This window comes from Dreissena polymorpha, chromosome 2, assembly GCF_020536995.1.
Source record: "Dreissena polymorpha isolate Duluth1 chromosome 2, UMN_Dpol_1.0, whole genome shotgun sequence".
NCBI lineage: Eukaryota > Metazoa > Mollusca > Bivalvia > Myida > Dreissenidae > Dreissena > Dreissena polymorpha.
Genome location: NC_068356.1, coordinates 25,006,888 through 25,024,436, shown reverse-complemented (window position 1 = coordinate 25,024,436; position 17,549 = coordinate 25,006,888). Strand labels below are relative to the sequence as shown.

The 17,549-nt window shown below is 37.1% G+C and overlaps 1 protein-coding gene across 1 annotated transcript; it reads left to right on the top strand.

Annotated features, from left to right (window-relative positions):
• The first annotated feature begins 2,831 nt into the window (after window positions 1-2,831).
• LOC127869598 (melatonin receptor type 1B-B-like) lies at window positions 2,832-14,786 on the top strand. Its single transcript, XM_052412254.1, has 7 exons — window positions 2,832-2,837; window positions 3,856-4,165; window positions 4,541-4,707; window positions 5,510-5,620; window positions 7,744-7,907; window positions 13,705-13,911; window positions 14,403-14,786. The coding sequence occupies exons 1-7, from the start codon at window positions 2,832-2,834 to the stop codon at window positions 14,662-14,664; spliced, it is 1,227 nt and encodes a 408-aa protein (XP_052268214.1). The 3' UTR covers window positions 14,665-14,786.
• Window positions 14,787-17,549: the final 2,763 nt, after the last annotated feature.

Genomic DNA, 17,549 nt, shown 5'->3' with positions numbered 1-17,549 from the left:
CCAGGTAAGCCTGTGCAGTCTGCACATGCTAATCAGGGACGACACTTTCCGCTTTTATTGTATTTTTAGTTTCAAGGAAGTCCCTCCTTACCGAAAATCAAGTTTGGGCGGAAAGTGTCGTCCCTGATTAGCCTGTGCGGACTGCACAGGCTTACCTGGGACGACACTTTACGCACATGCATTATGCCCAGTTTTCTCAGAACAAGGCTCACTTAGTTCGATTTCCCCAGAGTGCGGCTCAAGTGCGGATTGCTTCTAAAGTTCTTCACGTTGTAGTACAAATGAGGCGATAAGTACTATTTAACCGACACGCGTTCGGGCTATCTGTATCATGTCGCTTAAATAAACTCAAATGTACCATATATGGTATATAATAAAAATCACATATTGCTCGCATTCGTCGCGGTAGATGGCGCAATTAAAGGTATACATGTTTACATTATCGACAGCGCAATTCAACGGAAAACATGGCACCTTTGATTCGAGTCATCAGTACACAAAGCGACTAGGAAAATGCGATTCCATAATACAGATATCGCGATTAAAATCATTTAATTAAACTGATCAAAGACTATTTCTACAAGGAAGTGCGGCAGCATTTACGCGACGTTAATTTGTATATAACGTGTTACATGTGAAATATGTCTTTCGATGCTAATGTCTTCATAAAAACACTACGCTACAAACGGCTGCATTATAGAGGGTGACACCCTCCTCTTATGGTACGCAGTATTCAATGAGTGATTTCATGCAAACAGGTGTTCAATGTGACAGCTGGTTAAAATACACTTAACGCTGATCTTTAAACGACTTCATCCCATGGCAAGCATTCACCATGTGGTCATTCCACTTTAGATGGTGATCAGTTTATATATTCTAATCCATTAATTTGTTTTGAGAACCCATGACCATGTACTTTGACTTTGTTGTTTTTGTTTTTCATTAAGAAGAAGCGGATGTTTTAAACCCGGTAGGCTCCTGTATACGCAAGCCCCCCCCCCCCCCCCCCCCAATTGGATGCCTGTTCGTGATTTCATTTAAAAACAGCATCATCATCAAAAGGGGGCATGTGTAAACTAGAGCTTACTGGGTTTAAGTGAGTTTAGTTAGAACTTACTTCCAAGATGGCGACGTTTTCGTGTTATTTAAGGAGTAGTGGATATTTTCACCTGGTAAGCCACTTTATATCTATATTCATTTTAAATGAATACGCCTTTTCGGCTCTACGGTGTTTGTCCTTCCCTCGAGTTTTTGTTTCAAGATCGTAGACGTTCTGATAAAAAGGTTATTGAAGGACAACCGTCTACAAATTTGTTGTCTACTGACGAGACATTTGAGAAATCGGATGTTCAAATATCATTTTCTCTTATAACACGCAATATTGACAAATATGCACAGTAAAATATAACTAAAATCTCAATTATTTAATGTTCCTGACGCCGCTTCATCTCTGATAATTAATTTATTGCAAACACATGTTTTAACCCCATATTATGAAGTGACTTCTTTTACGCACATTTTGGGACCTGACTTCCAAATGACAAACAGCTCATTCCTTTGTTAAAGAGCTTGACACGTAATACCCCCCATCTTTAATAAAGTGTTTATGTGTACTTCAATATTATAGTTTTATAGCATGTTATTTGGTGCAAGTGTTAAACACGTTACTTACTAACAATATATCAATGCTGTACGAAAAACCTGCCAACCGACTGAATCAAATTCACAACTTTCAAGAGGTTGGGGTGTGGGTTGGCTAATGTACGGGATAATAGAATATTTATCAGCCCTTTTTCAGTAACATTCTTATTAATTTAATGTATTGTATGACGTGTCTCCCTTATTCTAATATGAACGTTTGTTTAACCATTATTTTACTGTCTTTTGATAGGATGCAGGATAGAGGGCGATAATAAGTGCATCTTTCGTTGCCGTATATGTACTTAGAAATAATAAATTAGCGGAGGACTGAGATATCATGCCATAAATGCATGGACCATATGAGTTTAAATTTATTATATGCCAAAAAAAAATCATTAAACAGAGCCATACTAAAACAGCAAATAAAATCACACGAACCAGACAAAAACATGTTCAGCTGATGTTTGTTGTGTTTTATTGTATTTTATAAAGTCTACATAGACAAGTCTGACATATAATTGCTATGGGTGCTACTTAATTACCCGTTTCGCTCCGTATATGGCATGATGCTAGTTTCTCACGTTTTTTTTATTAAAATAAACCATTATCCGTGTAAGATCATTTTTTCACACGATGTATCTGCATACATTTTCAAGTGTATTCAGCATTTACATTCATGGTAAACTATTCGTTTGGGTCGGAATGAATTCGTTTTGCATTTGACATAGTAACATTATTTAAGATTAGTAGGCAATGTTAGGAACAAAACGAAATAACCTATGTAAGTGAGCCACGGAGCGTATATTGACCTAGAGTCCGTGAGTGAGCCAGTCATTTATTTCCTCATTACAACAGTTTTAAATAATATCCGAGACGTATATATCGTTATATGTTTTCAATAAATGTATAAATTGACCAATTCTACTGATATCATAACGTGTATTGCATTTGCACAAATCATTCTATACATTACAAGTTCACTTTTTTCGATTATAATAGGTTCACCAACTCAGAACTTGTTTAAAAGGAGATCGCCTAAATGTGTTATACCAAAGTTACATACATGTATTAGTATCGTTATAGTAAAACGCGTTAAATGTCATTGTATTAAATACACAGTTAATACCGGTGATATCTTGTTAGCAAGTGTCAGATATTCCAAATTGCTTCAGGCATTCCGAATAGCAATAATGGATGTATTTGGTCACATAAACATTATAATAGTATCGAACCGGCTTTACCCTTTTCTGTTGTTCATTAATCTTTTATTGCACGTATGATGCCATTGTTGTGTGTGTTCAACTGGCGTAGTTCTTCGACGTAATCTTTTTTTGTTTGATTGGTGGGTTTTCATGTACGTTTCGCTTTCTAGAGCGGTATACACTTCGTAACGCCTTCTTAATTCATCTTGGCATCCTCTACGTCTTTAACTGTCGTCTTGATACCTGGAAATAGTAAGCATAGTATTCCGTTTAGTAAGCATACTATTCCGTTTTAGGCATATTCAAACATAAGTATGTTCATATTTATAAAATTAAACAGTTAGAGTTACACTGTGTAAAGAATACCGTCAAATGCCTTTTATTACGCACATCAAATGTTAGCGTTAAGAATATGAAAAAACATATAATAATAATAATAATAAATAATAATAATAAAACAATAAATACAAACAAAACAGGATAACTCTTGATCTCTAAAGAAAAATTGATCTCCAAAATTTTCGCACCAATGCCGGATTCATTCACGACAGTTATTTCGTGTAAAACCTTCGAGCAATTAAAATAATAGTGATTTATGTGATTTGATACTGTACACGTGCGTTAATACTGTGAATTATAATATAAATTGATATTTGTACAGTCGATTTGCCGGGTCTCTTTCAATAACTTGGTACACAAACCCATGGCAGCACAAACACTATAGAGCCGAAAGAGCGTATTCCTTTAAAAGAAAAAAACATAAAATGGCTTACCGGATGAAAATATCCTCTACTCCTTCAAGAAAGACATGGGCACGGCGCAATCTTGGAAGTAAGTTCCAACTTACCTCACACAAACCCAGAAATTAACAGTTTACGCAGCCCCCCCCCCCCCCCCCCCCTGCATCCTCTTTGATGTAAATACGATTATCACAAGTACATTTCTTAAACATCAAGATATTGTACCAACTTCACGCACCAACTCTATTAGTACCGCATGTGCAAAATTTCAGTATCGAAATCAGACCAACGTCACGGATGATGACTCACTTCCGGTGTCATTTCCGGCGTCCTGTAACGAGTCAATTGTGGGCGAGATCCGGCACTATCTGACGCCGCTTGTAGAGTCCCACTTCCTGTTGGCGCTCATCTACTGCATCCTCGTCGTCGCGGCTCTCTTCGTCGGCTCTATCGGCAACATCATCATCCTGGCAGTGAGCACGACGACGCGCGCCATGAACCGCGTCGGCCGGGACTTCGTCATTAACCTGGCGCTGGCCGACCTTTGTGTGGCGCTGATTTCCGACCCCATGTGCATCCTCGGTGAGTTGGTTAGCCGTGGATCGGTATAAATATTTTGTGTGAGCAAATCGGAATACTAGTAATTAAAGAAAATAATTCAAATTTACTTCCGAATCAATTTAGAATAAATAGCAGTCATAAAACGTTGGTGGTGAGAGTATTATATTTAATAAGAATTTTTAAAAACTTAGAAACACAATTGGATGACGGACACATTTTACCATTTTACTGCATCATCAAATCTATAGTATACGTATACTTTAAGTATATACGTGTGTGCTTCAAACCGAAAAAGGACAAAGCTGCATTCGTTATCATTATAATAATGTCACGCAAGTAGTCTCCCATCACCTATTTAGACGTTTATATTGTCCCTGTCCGTATCACTCCCTGCAGGCGTGCTGAAGGGCGAGCGATGGTTCCAGAGCCGCTGGTTGCTATGCGAGGTGGTCGCCTCCATGTGCCTCACAGCCTGCTTCTGCGCTTTCTTAAGCCTCACCCTCCTCACGTTAAACCGATACGTGTTCGTCTGCAAGAACGTCTGGTACGACACAATCTTCAAGGTAACCAGCAAAGTACTATTTTAAAGTTTAACCGTATGAGCCTTAGGCCTATTGCGAATTTATTCGTATAGCGAAAAGCAATTAGAGAAGATAATAAGTGATATCTGTTTTGTTAGACTATCATGTCCCATTTATAAAAAATAGCATATAAAATGCCTATGTTGTATTTGCTGTAGTTTTAAATCATAGTGAATAAAATATCATTTTTATTTTTGCATTTCGATTGTAAATTGAGAAAAAAAAAGATAAACAAACTCAATAAATGTACGCGAACAAGGTTTACAAACACTTGCATTAATTTCTAAACTAAAAGAAATCTTTGACGACGATCCATGATTAAAAGTTGAGCATGATAACAATGGTTGTGATGGTGGTGGTAATTATGATGCCGATGACAATGATGATGATGCTAATGCAGCAACTGCTGCTGCTAATGATGATGATGATTACGACGAAGACGACGACGATGATGATGATGATTATGATGATGATGATGATGATGATAATGATGATGATGATGATTATAATGATGATGATGATGATGATGCTGATGACGACGACGGTGGTGATGGTGATGATGATAATGATGACGATGATGATGATGATGATGATGATGATGGTGATGATGATGATGATGATTATGATGATGATGATGATGATGATGATGATGATGATGATGATGATGATGATGATGATGATGATGATGATGATAGTGGAGGTGGTTTTGGCTTTGGTGATGATGGTCATAAATATAATGGAGATAATGATACATATGATTGTAAGTATGGTATTTCATCATCAGAGGCCTGTGTGCATCTTGATGTGCGCATGCGCGTGGGTGCTGGCCTTCCTGTTTGAATTCCCGAACTTTGTCGGCTGGGGAGACCACTACTTTGACCAAAAGAGCCAGCAGGTAAGCGTCATTTTCCTCACAATACGCTCATGCATGTGCTATGTTCTGTCATTGTTTTTGCATAATGATGATAATAAGGAGGTCAACAAGGATTGACATATCCGTTGGTCCACGAAACCTTACGAAGTAAACTAGATTTTACCGTCACATCTAGCATTACAAACTCTTGCTATGACATTTCGATACTTACGCAGTTGAGCCGATGACCATATTCATTCCACCCAAATAACTCAACCACAACAGGACTTTGAACATAACGGAATTTGAGTTTTTTATTATTAAAATCGGTTATTGCTTTATAAACTTGATATGTTCGTTTCATCAAGAACCAACAGCAATAACTAGAACGCCCAAATTGTACCCACAATATTTTGGTTAAAAACATTACAAATGCATGCCAATCTTACGATTTCACCCAACCTTATTGCCATATTGACCTTATTTTATTATGCTTTCTCTTCTTATTTACGTTTTCCTATTTTTGTATGTTACAGTCTGTGTCAAACAGTTAGAAAAAAAACTTTTTTTTAAAAATCAAATTGTGACGAGTCCTTTTAAGGCTTGCGTTCATAGTTTACTTCTTGATTTATTTGTCCTGATGTGGTTATTGTTTCTTCTCCTCTCAGGTTGTGCACATTTACGGTGATTCATTTCCATCCAATTTCCTTCACATGCTTTACGGCTACGACTTTAAACCATGAAACGCGTCAGAAAATAAACCAGCAAAATGAAATCAACAACACAAGCATACAAAATGCCGTTGATTGCCATCAGTGCTGACGTACATTTTGTGTGAACATTTAGTGGCAAAAACGTGTTTGCTTAAAATGCAATTGGTAGAAAGAATATCGACAAGAACAAACGAACTTTCGAATTATATTTTTCTTTGCAATCAAATTTTCACTGATGCGTTACAATATTTGCCAGGGGCACATTCAGCAATATTTTAACCCAAACATATGCTACAACGTGTGAACTAAATTATCATACATGATGTGTATATTATATCGTAAATAACAAAAACACATTTCGCTTTAGAATCGCCAGAGCAAAATAATTCAATATTACCGATAGAACTGACCTCGCGACGCGGTAGGAGAATGTATTGTTCTATGTCATTCAGCTCTTTTATAATGCGAAGTCGATTTGTTGTAAAGGATCAAGCTAATTTGATGCGTTATCTTAACATATCGCACCCAACTTTTCACTTTTACTTTGGAATTAGTCCGTCGATATTAATTGCGTATTGTTGACGATGCAAATAGATAACAATTCTATAAAATTAGCGCTCGACCTTCAATAAAGATGGTTATTGAGAAGCTTAATACGATGTGTTGCTTCAATGTTATGTTGTGTTTGCGCTCACCTGCACAACATTGTTGCCTTTTGTAATGAGGAAAAAATGCAAAATTACATGTGTGCTTTGTAGAAAGTGCATGTTTCATTCGACTTTGAATTGTTCACAGCGTGTCGAATGTGGTTCACGATGTATGTAATTTCCTTCGCTTTTCAGAACAAGTCAATTTCGTTGTTATGTCACAGGTTAGCCCATTGTGGCATAATGGATCTCTTTTGCCAGAGACGATGATCTTAGAAACGCATCTACTGATAGAAATAAATAAAATTAATCGGTCGGTTGTGTGATTGTTGACTTAATGATTCAAGGACTCGTGTCTTAGCGTCGCTTTTAAGTGATACAAACATCAAACTTTATTTATTGTGGCCAACTTGTTTATCTTTGTGTGATTTCATTAGCAAAATAATTTAAAGCTTGTAACCGCTATGAGAAGCTTAAACTTATTACTATAATTGCTTATTTTATTCCATTTTATAAATGTCCATACTCAATCCAAGTATGTCATGGTTTTATTGTATTGTACATGAGATGCTAGTACGACTTTTGCTGTTGTCACTTACGTCGAGGACAATACTTGAATTAAAAGTATCATTGACATGGGTAGCATAAAACTGTTTCATGTCTTTATCAAATTGATGCATGACATGGTCATTATATATACCTTATAAATAGCAGGTGTCTCCGTTTGATTCAAATTACAAAGGCCATCAGCCAATACAACCCCAAATATTTCTTACACATACTATGGTGTTTCCGTTTTCCGCAGTGTATCTGGGACCGCACGGCCAGCTTCTCGTACACGCTTGTGGTGGCGGCAGGACTTATCGGCTCCCCGCTGCTGTTGATGGGCGTCTGCTTCGTGCTGATCTTCTACAAGATCTACCAAAGCAAGATGGACGTCTACTCTCTGAATGTTGACGATCCCCTCAGGTATAAAATGGAAAGATCTGTTCTGGTGATCGTGTAAATTTCGCATTTGTCATCATTGATTTGGTCTTTAATTTGGGTACTGTGCCGAAAATATCTAAACAGTATTTAAACCTAACAAGGTATGTCTATCACAAGGGTGTATACTTGCACATGAACGCTAAACCTTTGAGTTGGCATGATAAAATATATTGGATACTATAAATTGTATACATAATTTATAATTACCTATATGTATTACATCAAGGTACCATACAACCATTAAATATAGTACGATTAGTTTCTGTACAGCTATATAGTAGACCTAGTTAGGGAATGCCTTAGGACTTGGGTTCTCAAATCAAGTGAGCAATGCGCATGACGTGAGTAATGGTATGTTGCATTATAAGCGATACATAAAAATGGAAACATTTAATCATAAATAAAGGATTTGTTTAATCCGATTTTAATATTATTTTATCGTTTGTTCTTAGTTCTATAAAGGTAAAGCGAAATAAAAATACAATTAGACGACAGGATGAAAGTTAAACTAAAATTATATTTTGGTAAATCACGTAAGAATATTTTCCCCTCCTAACTCTGTCTGAGTGTGGACTTGCGGGGATAAACAATAATTTATATATTACAAGAAAACCTTTATTCTTTATGTCGCTTACCTTGACATGTCGAATTTAAACTGTAACTTGTAGAGTGTGTGATGTTTGTGTAATAACGGTAGTTTTATCTAGGTTTTTACTTTGCAGTACAAATACTTAGCGAAATTCTGAGAAGTTAGTGTAGCAAATTAAAGATTCTACATTTAAAATGGAAAACAAACACACAAGTAAATTTTAGCGTGGGGCAAATGTTTACACCAGGGGCATACTTTTAACAAACTTAGGAGTGGACCACCATACGATGTCGCAACCAAGTATTAAACCTTTGATCCTTGTTTTTCAGAGAGTAAGATTGTCAACGTTATTTACTATATATTTCTCTATACATCTTGTGACCATCGAGCTTGGTTAGCTTTAACCCCAGGTGTATGATTTGAACCTATTAAAAGAGGACACATATCCTATGTTGTACACCAAATATAAAACCCCTGGCGAATGCTGTTAAAGACATGATGTAAAGTCATATTTACTAATAATAAGTCTTCGTAAGTAATTTTACCCCCAGGCGTGGCAAGTTTTGATCACATAGGGCATGATTTATGACAACTCGTGCCAGATCCTATAGTTATTAAACAAGTTCAGGAACTTTGTAAGTAAGCGAGCCTTTTGCGAGCTTACTAACGAATTTCCTGGGCGAGTTTAATAAAATATGGTATGATATGAGAACGAGTGTCAGATCTTTTTATCACATGCTTTTAAACCCACAAATTAAATAAATATTCACGAAAACATAATGATAAATCCCGAATGTTGTTTCCATTTCTTGACGTCATTTGACGTTGCAACGTCATTTCAGCAAAATAACAAATTGCGATTGGTCAATAAACGAAAAAAGCCAAAAAAAAACACTTAAAAAGTATATTACACATGTGTAAGATAAAAATATATGTAATTGTTATATTACATGGGAAACAGGGTATGGCATGTGATAAATAAATGAATATTTGTTGGTTTCGATAGTTTATCGATGTAAATTCATGAATGATCAAATACATAGCTTTTTTCCCGACTGGCGCAGTGATTAGTCAGAAAATAGTGGAAGGCGTGAAACCATTATCGAGCGACGATTACCGAGTTTTCATACACAGCTTGTGCTTTTTGCTCCTTTTTCGAAATAAACACTGATAATAACGCGTTAACACGTGCGTAAATCGTGCATTTAAGTTTGAAATAGAGATCAGACTTCAAAATTGGGCGACCTATTCCTCTGTCTCTTTTAGTCGGCCAATCCCTTTAATTCTCGGAAACTGAGTACACTGTATTAGATTACTTTATAAAACATATTACTTTATAAAACATTGAAACACATTTATAATGGCGTTGTACCTAACTCCAGGAAGTACTTCAAACCTATCACCCTAAAAAATGCACGACAAATAAATACGACTGATGCACATGTCTATATATGCGGCACATGTATTATTGCACAAGAATCTCTTGGGTTTTAACAATTACCAACTAATCTTTTATAAAGATTACATGTTTTAGTTAAAAGTAAAGCCGTACCATAAAAAAGTCATGCATCACTTTGAAAATGTTTAATGACAAAGTACAAGGAGAGAATAAATTAAGGAAATATCTATATTACTGACTAGATATAGTTTTCTGTTTATCAATATTTTGTATTAAAAGAAATAAATATATTTTTCAAGTGTCCTGTCCTGATTTAAGAACACGGCTGTTGTATTCCAGGACTCTTTATAGGCCTTTATTAAATCTGTCTCTTTCTTTCAGTGGCCAGTTTTCAGTAATATTTTGACAAATCTTTCAAATTGAACTACCGTGCCACTGTGTATTTTTGTTGGATGCAGTTATTTTGAATACATTAGTAAATTGTCCGTATGTAGGTACTTCGCCAGTATATTGCAGTATAATATTATGTTAATTATAATATAAAGAAGTCCATATATTTTTAAAGGCAACTCTATGATATCATGAAATTTATTTGCATGGTAAATACAAAAAAAAACTTGTGGTTTTTACACCAATTCAGCTTTTTAAAGAACTGCTTTGAAAGCACAGAGCGAATTTTATCAAAACTGTTCTATAATGTTTATGTTGAGGTTTTTTAAAACATACATTAATCTTGACCTGTACGCATATAAGTAGAACTATTTCACCGCAGTTAGTAGGAAGTGGAAGTGACCGTCGACCAGTCCGCTTGCCCTCTGTGGCATCATGATACCAGTTCTTGGAATTACAACAAAGCCAAATTTGATTTCTTCATCGTCCGAACCAACGCACTGACGCAATACTTTGTCACATATAGAAGAAACATCAACAGTATAGTATGAGAATTAAACACACGCATCATGAAGGCCGCTAAAACAATACCTATAGGAGGCAATTAAAGTTAGTCTCAATACTTGACGCAATAATGCGCATGACAATCGGACATAAGCAAGCGATCAGACTGAGACCAATCCCAGACACGCGAACACAATCAAAACTCCAATACAGTAAGGTCCGAAATTTGAAGATCAAGCCGGAAAGTACAATAAAACTGATAAATTACATCCACACTTCAAATAGAGGGAGATACAATCAAGCTGTGGAGACTGATATCAAAACCTTTAATGCCGAGATCAAAAGGGATTATTCTGGAAAAAAGGAAGGAACCTTGACTGTAAAGGCGACCAAAATGCTTTGGCAAAAGTATACTCAAAGAAAGGCAACACAACAGTACCGAGGGAACTCAAAAAAGAAGTCCTACATGAAGAAAGAGAAGAAAATAACAACGCGCATGAAGCCATGGAACAGATCACACTAGATGAACAAAAGGATCTGTCAAATAGCTGAAATGATCCCACATACAATACATACCTCCAGAAGATATTTGACATATCAACGTTAGTTGGTCGCAGGACCAGGTACTCCAGTAATTGGAAGGAGGACAGGATGATTATGTCATGAAGAAATGGAAGAACAAGTCGATCGTAACTCTGAAGATACCGATCCATTAAACTGGTTACCGTTAGTCGCATCTGAAAGACCATGCAGCGCATCGTCAAACGGCATGCAGTGGTACATGTAGACAGAGAACATTATAGCGCCATGATAAGCCGGTTTCAGAAGATACAAGCCAATGTCATGTAAGACGCATTCCAGAAGATGACCAGGACTAGTGGAGGCATTTGACAAGGCGTGGAGGGACGGTCTCCTTTTGAAGTTTATCCGCAGTGACGTGCAGTTCTACATTAATCGGGTTATGACGTGTAACTTGCACAGCCGGAGAGTACTTGTGTCGGTTTACGGTTTCTGTTGGCAAAGCGTGATTTTGCGCCAAGAGGTCTTACAAGGGGGAGTTTTATCACCTACCCTGTTTATTTTCCATTTGGACCACATATCGCCAGAAGCAGCCCAATACGCAGCTGATCTGATGAGTTTGTGCTCAGAATATAAAACAACAAACGCCCCACACAGAATGCAATTAGCTTTACATAAGATATCAGCTTGATGGGCAAAGTGATGCGAGCAAGAAAGCCATGACGGTGGCTATGTTTGAAGGATGGTACCACAGAAAGCATGGATAATTTCTGCACAGATGAAACAAAAGCTGTAAAAAATGGAGCTTGAGCATCTGTAAAGTACCCAGACAGTAAGTCTCAGGCACATAAAATACCTAAAGGCCTCAACTGCACAAACTGCAGATCTGTTGTGGAAACATTGATTTATAATTCAATAACCGTCAGCAGCAAAGCTGAAATAGACTCCCAGATAGTATTACAGATGCTTTGTCAGTATTGGAAGCAACAACAGCCGATTAACTATCTCGCCTCTACAAATGCTTCGGAATTGTGCTCCAGTGGGTAACCTCTCACTATGGAATACATAGACATGATGAAACTGGTAGCAACAATGACCAAAGAGAAGAATAATTAGTCTAAACAAATGGGAACCATCGTCACAAATCTGTTCACGCGTAACAGCCACGCGACAGCTTCCATTAGCTTGACATACTAGAACAAATGATATTATTCTGACTGCGAACAGCGCCCAAAATACACAACCACCACATGCACAAGAGATTCCACCTCGTGCCATCAACTCAGTACACCAGTGAAGAAGTCGACCAAACGTCTGAGCTCATTGTCGATGAATACAGGGTCCGCCAACCGTTTAGGGAAAATCAAACAGCCGTTTCTTAATTGCCACCGGACTCCACGTAGAGTGGCGATCGAGGAGGAGAAGAAAAGAAACAGTAGTAAAATGTGACCACAAACCACTAAGGAAAATATAGAGATGCTTTACGGATAGGTTAACGCTCTTCATAAGACCGGTCGTTTCCTTCCCTCTAAACTCCAAGTGCAGTGGCAATATTTTCCACAACGCTGACATGGTCGTGGAAAAGTTTCTCAAACAAGACTATTGCCAAGCAATATATGTCCCCTACCGGCTCCTTATTGTCAGATTATTATTTTTTATTTGTTGCCATAGCAACCAGAATTTTTTACCTAAGAACAAAATGAAATGACGTGCATAATGTCCATATTGCCATCTATCTATGCTTTAAGTTTCATGAAAAAATATGAAGAACTTTTAAAGTTATCTCAGGAACCAGAAAAGTGTGACAGACAGACAGACTCACAGACAGACTTACAGGCGCACAGAGCGCAAACCATAAGTCCCCTCCGGTGAAACCGGTAGGGGACAATAAAATGTAGTTTACGTTAAATACCTGTATTCAAAATCTTCTTCACCTAAACTGCTGACCGTATTTTGAAAACCAATCCATGGCAAAGTGCATTTGGAACCCTTCTTTTGTACACGTTTGTTTAAGTTGTGAACAAACTTATCGTATCTGGAAGGTTATCTTTCCTATAGTGTACAATAACACAATCCGTGTGATAAAGCAGCATTATGGGGCTTTGCGAGTTACAATAGTGTCAGTAGTTGTTAAATTTAGTACAGAACACCGGCCCATGGTGACTTTTTGCAATCGATTTTTATTCCAAATACGAGTTAGTTTAATTAAACGTCAATAACACCTTAGATAAAACTTTAAAATTGTATGAATGAAGGCGTCACAAAAAAATCTATTCTGTTTCAAATAGCTAGCTTGATTATGGCTTACGTTCTAGTTTGGAGTTTAGTGAATACCAGCGCCGTTCTGTGGAGTACATGATATAATATGTTCTCACCAGGATGCAAAAGGTCTGGGTAGAGTCTCTGAGGTCCTCCAAGACGCTGCTTGTCATCTTTATCGCGTTTGTCGTTTGCTGGACGCCGTACGCCATCGTGACGGCTCTCGACGTTGAGAATGCGTTTCCCATGGAGCTGCATTTGTTCATCACCCTCCTGGCGCACCTGCACTCCAGTCTCAACTTCACCATCTATATGTCCTTTAACAAGTAAGACCGTTTACTTACTTTAACAACGGGTATTGTATCAATATTAGCATCGATCGGTATAACCAACGCCTCTTTTAAGAAATGAACTATTTCTTTTAAGAAATGAACTATTTCTTTTAAGAAATGAACTATTTGTTTAAACACGTATTTTAATTGTACAAATCGAAAATATGTGCAATGATCACGACAACGGAAAAACACCATTTGACATTTGCCAATGTTTAACTTAATCTTCCTGTGAATTATTTACCAATTGTTAGTTTACATTCAATTGTTATTTGTAGTATAGCTAACGGTTAGTTTTATGCAATCTATTAAATTAGAAACCCCAATATATCCAATACAATTCTTTTTTTCTATTGAAGAGCATTTAATGAAAACGTATAGCGTTAAAATCGTTATGAGAAAAAACACAATATAGTAATAGTACATTAAAAGTTAACTTACTCTATTATATATTTATTTGACTGCTAACACACGCCCTGTTTTAGAACGTTCCGGCGCACGGTGATGACCATGCTCTGCTGTCGCGTGTCCAGTCGGTCGTCCAGGAGCTCCATGGGCACATCGGAAACCAGCGACTCTGTCAAGTCAGGCTCCAAGTTCTCACACGACCTGCCGCTCGACCAGAAGAACGCTTACACGATCAAGTCTGGAGAGCCGGTGGGGACCCTGGCTCTGCGTCCCAGCAAGGTTGACAAGTTAGCGGGGATGGGGATGGCTATGTCATCGGGGATGGATATGAGGTTTTAGAGAGAATGTAAATAAAGGAAGATAGAGTAGGTTTTTAAGAAAAACAAGAAAGATTTGTATTGTCAGTAAGGCCAACGTGTATACTCACTAAGACATAAAAACATTGTCATAAAGTAGTTCAGGCGACAGTGAATTTTTTTTATATACATAATTATCTAAACGTAGACTAACACTTGCACGATAAATTGTCACGTTTAAGCGTGTAAATTGTCAGTAATAAATATGAAGGGAACGTACTTGAAAAGCAATGAATAATTTCTGCTAAAAATGTGCACCTTGACAGCTTGGAATGACAAATGTATTTTTTAGGTTTGGTGTTTGTGTTGTCGAAATTGTACGTTATAAAATGGTGTTTAAAGAAAAATGTGCATCCCACAAAATAAGAACACACGCAATAATTGCCAATCTGTGTATATGACATATGATAAATAACGAGTACTGTTGTTTATAAGACAATATGGAAATATAACCATGGCAAATAAACACAGAATTGTAAAACTAAAACTAGAACCATATTCAATCGCCATTAATACCATTTACCAATTCAGATACAATTTCGTCATAGAATACCTTAGTTATAATCTTGTCACTTAACAAGTGTGTATTAACCAGTCTTAGTAGTTACGTGGCCCCTGAGCTTAATGTTTCAATAATAACAATTTTATGTAAATTTACAACATTACTACAGTCAGCTATTGTTTGGTTTTGTTCTTTGGGTATTGTTAAGTTTTGTAAACTGTGATATAATAGTAATAGTACTTAGTCGTATGCGTATATAGTTCTTGTTAAAATACTCGAGCATATGATGAGATAGAACTGTCCTTCATTCTGTCTTTCCGACATCTGGATCGAATCCTAAACTTCGCGATCCAATGTTTGAAGTAAAACTTTGTAATTAAATATATATACGAAATTTTTAAAACGTTTTTACTTAGCTCCATTCAATCTTTTCTTACTTATTGAATACCTTGTATGTGTAAAGAAATAGTTATATCCAACACATGTATAGCTTTGTCCATTTTGCCCCAATCCAGCGTCAAGTCCTTTGGAATTGCTGAGCTACAGACATGCATGCACGAACATTTATCATCCGGTATAACACATGTATGTAATGAAAAACACATAGTGGTTAGGTAAACATATATACTCTGTGATTTAAAGATGTACTGTATGATATCTAGATGGATGTCTTTAAACTCTCGTTCTTTTATAATACTTTACATGATTGATAGTGTTAAGTTTAGTATAGTGTCTGATGTTTTGGTGGAGTTAAGGTCCACTGACACACCTTTGCTTTTAATCCTGTATCTGTCATTTTCACCTTGTAGCAGACCGTGTATGCGCTTCATCTCTGTAAGCCCTACACGCATAGAGACGCTCGATTGGTCATTGTCGGCTCGGGTACTACTTACATGTACCCCGGATACTCTTAAGTATACTTACATGAACCCCGGGAACGGTAAATATACTAAAACGTACCCGGGAATTTTAAAGCTAAATCGGTCGTTGTCGGCATTTTTTTAAAATTAATTATGTTCACATTTATGTCAATTTTTGGTTAAATGGTCCCTATATATTATCGAAACTCATACTCAAAAAGATTGATGCAGGTTTTTTAAAAGAGAAGTTTGTTTAAAATAATCGGTAGCGCGTTTTACGACATCGGATTTTGGGCGGGAATACAACTCGGGTACAGTCTAATATCGACAGGGTACGAATAAGTATATTTACCGTTCCCGAGGTACATGTAAGTATACATGTACTTAAGTATATTCGGGGTACATGTAAGTAGTACCCAAGCCGACAATGACCAATCGAGCCATAGTGACGCACATATGCAGTATTGAACAGCTGTAAGTCTGTTTGTGTATAGTGTCAGCATGTCGTTGTCGGTGGACTTTTGCAGCGTTATTGACCAAGCAAATGTTGTCCGAGCTCCTTTATATAACTGCCAGATGGACTGCGATACAATGTTTTCGGATTGGTTATAACAAAGTTCATGTTTTCTGTGTCAAAGGGCTCGAATCGGCTTACTCTTCACGAGATTGAGCAGCATCAAGTGTCTTCGGTAAGCAATGTGGTGCAAAAGTATTACGAGCGCCTCATTTGGAGATATGATTCCTGTTTCAATAAAAAAAACTCTTGTTTTCTTGATGAAGCATGTACGCTTTGCTGTGTATATTGATTCGTTGGTAGATACACAAAAATGTTGTTAATATGGATATTGTATAAGTGTTAATAAAACAAAAACACCTTACATGTATTTGTTATAATTCTTATTTATTAGCCCTATTGATCTAATTTAATTCGCTACGCTTGGATAACCTTTACATGGGCCAACCAAGTTGTTGCCCTAAAAATGTTGCGGTACATTATCTCAAAACGTTGTGCATGAAATTCACGTGAACAATTGCTGTTTCTTCGCCTACGCTGACTATCCGTTGTTATCGACAGCAAAACTCTGTACGTGAGTTATTCCCGAGGACCTGATGTGAAACTATAGCTGCATGAAATGCATTCGATAAACTTGGCTATGCAAAAAGCCTTATCATAGGACCCAGCAGGCCGGATTATTGTGTTGTTGATAATATCATTTGAACGTGACCAATTATACGAGTGTGTCTTCAGATCTATCTATTTGATTATAATGAGATTGCTCACTATCCAGTATGTTCGTTTTAACTATCCTTTTATGATATTATGGTGGCTGAGTCCAGCTTAATCGTTCTGTTGTGTTGGCGGACTTGAAGAGCGACTAATCGACGATGCACCAGAACGACAAATACATTTCGCAGTGCGCGCCAGAACGACAGGTACATGTACGCAGTACGCACCAGTACGCGCCAGAACGATAGATACATGTACGCAGTTCGCGCCAGAACGAC

What these genes read in the sequence shown, in the direction of transcription:
- LOC127869598 (XM_052412254.1), top strand. An exon ending in CGACCCCATGTGCATCCTCG is followed by an intron (nt 4,166 to 4,540) that starts GTGAGTTGGTTA and finishes CACTCCCTGCAG; the next exon opens with GCGTGCTGAAGGGCGAGCGA. An exon ending in GGTACGACACAATCTTCAAG is followed by an intron (nt 4,708 to 5,509) that starts GTAACCAGCAAA and finishes TTTCATCATCAG; the next exon opens with AGGCCTGTGTGCATCTTGAT.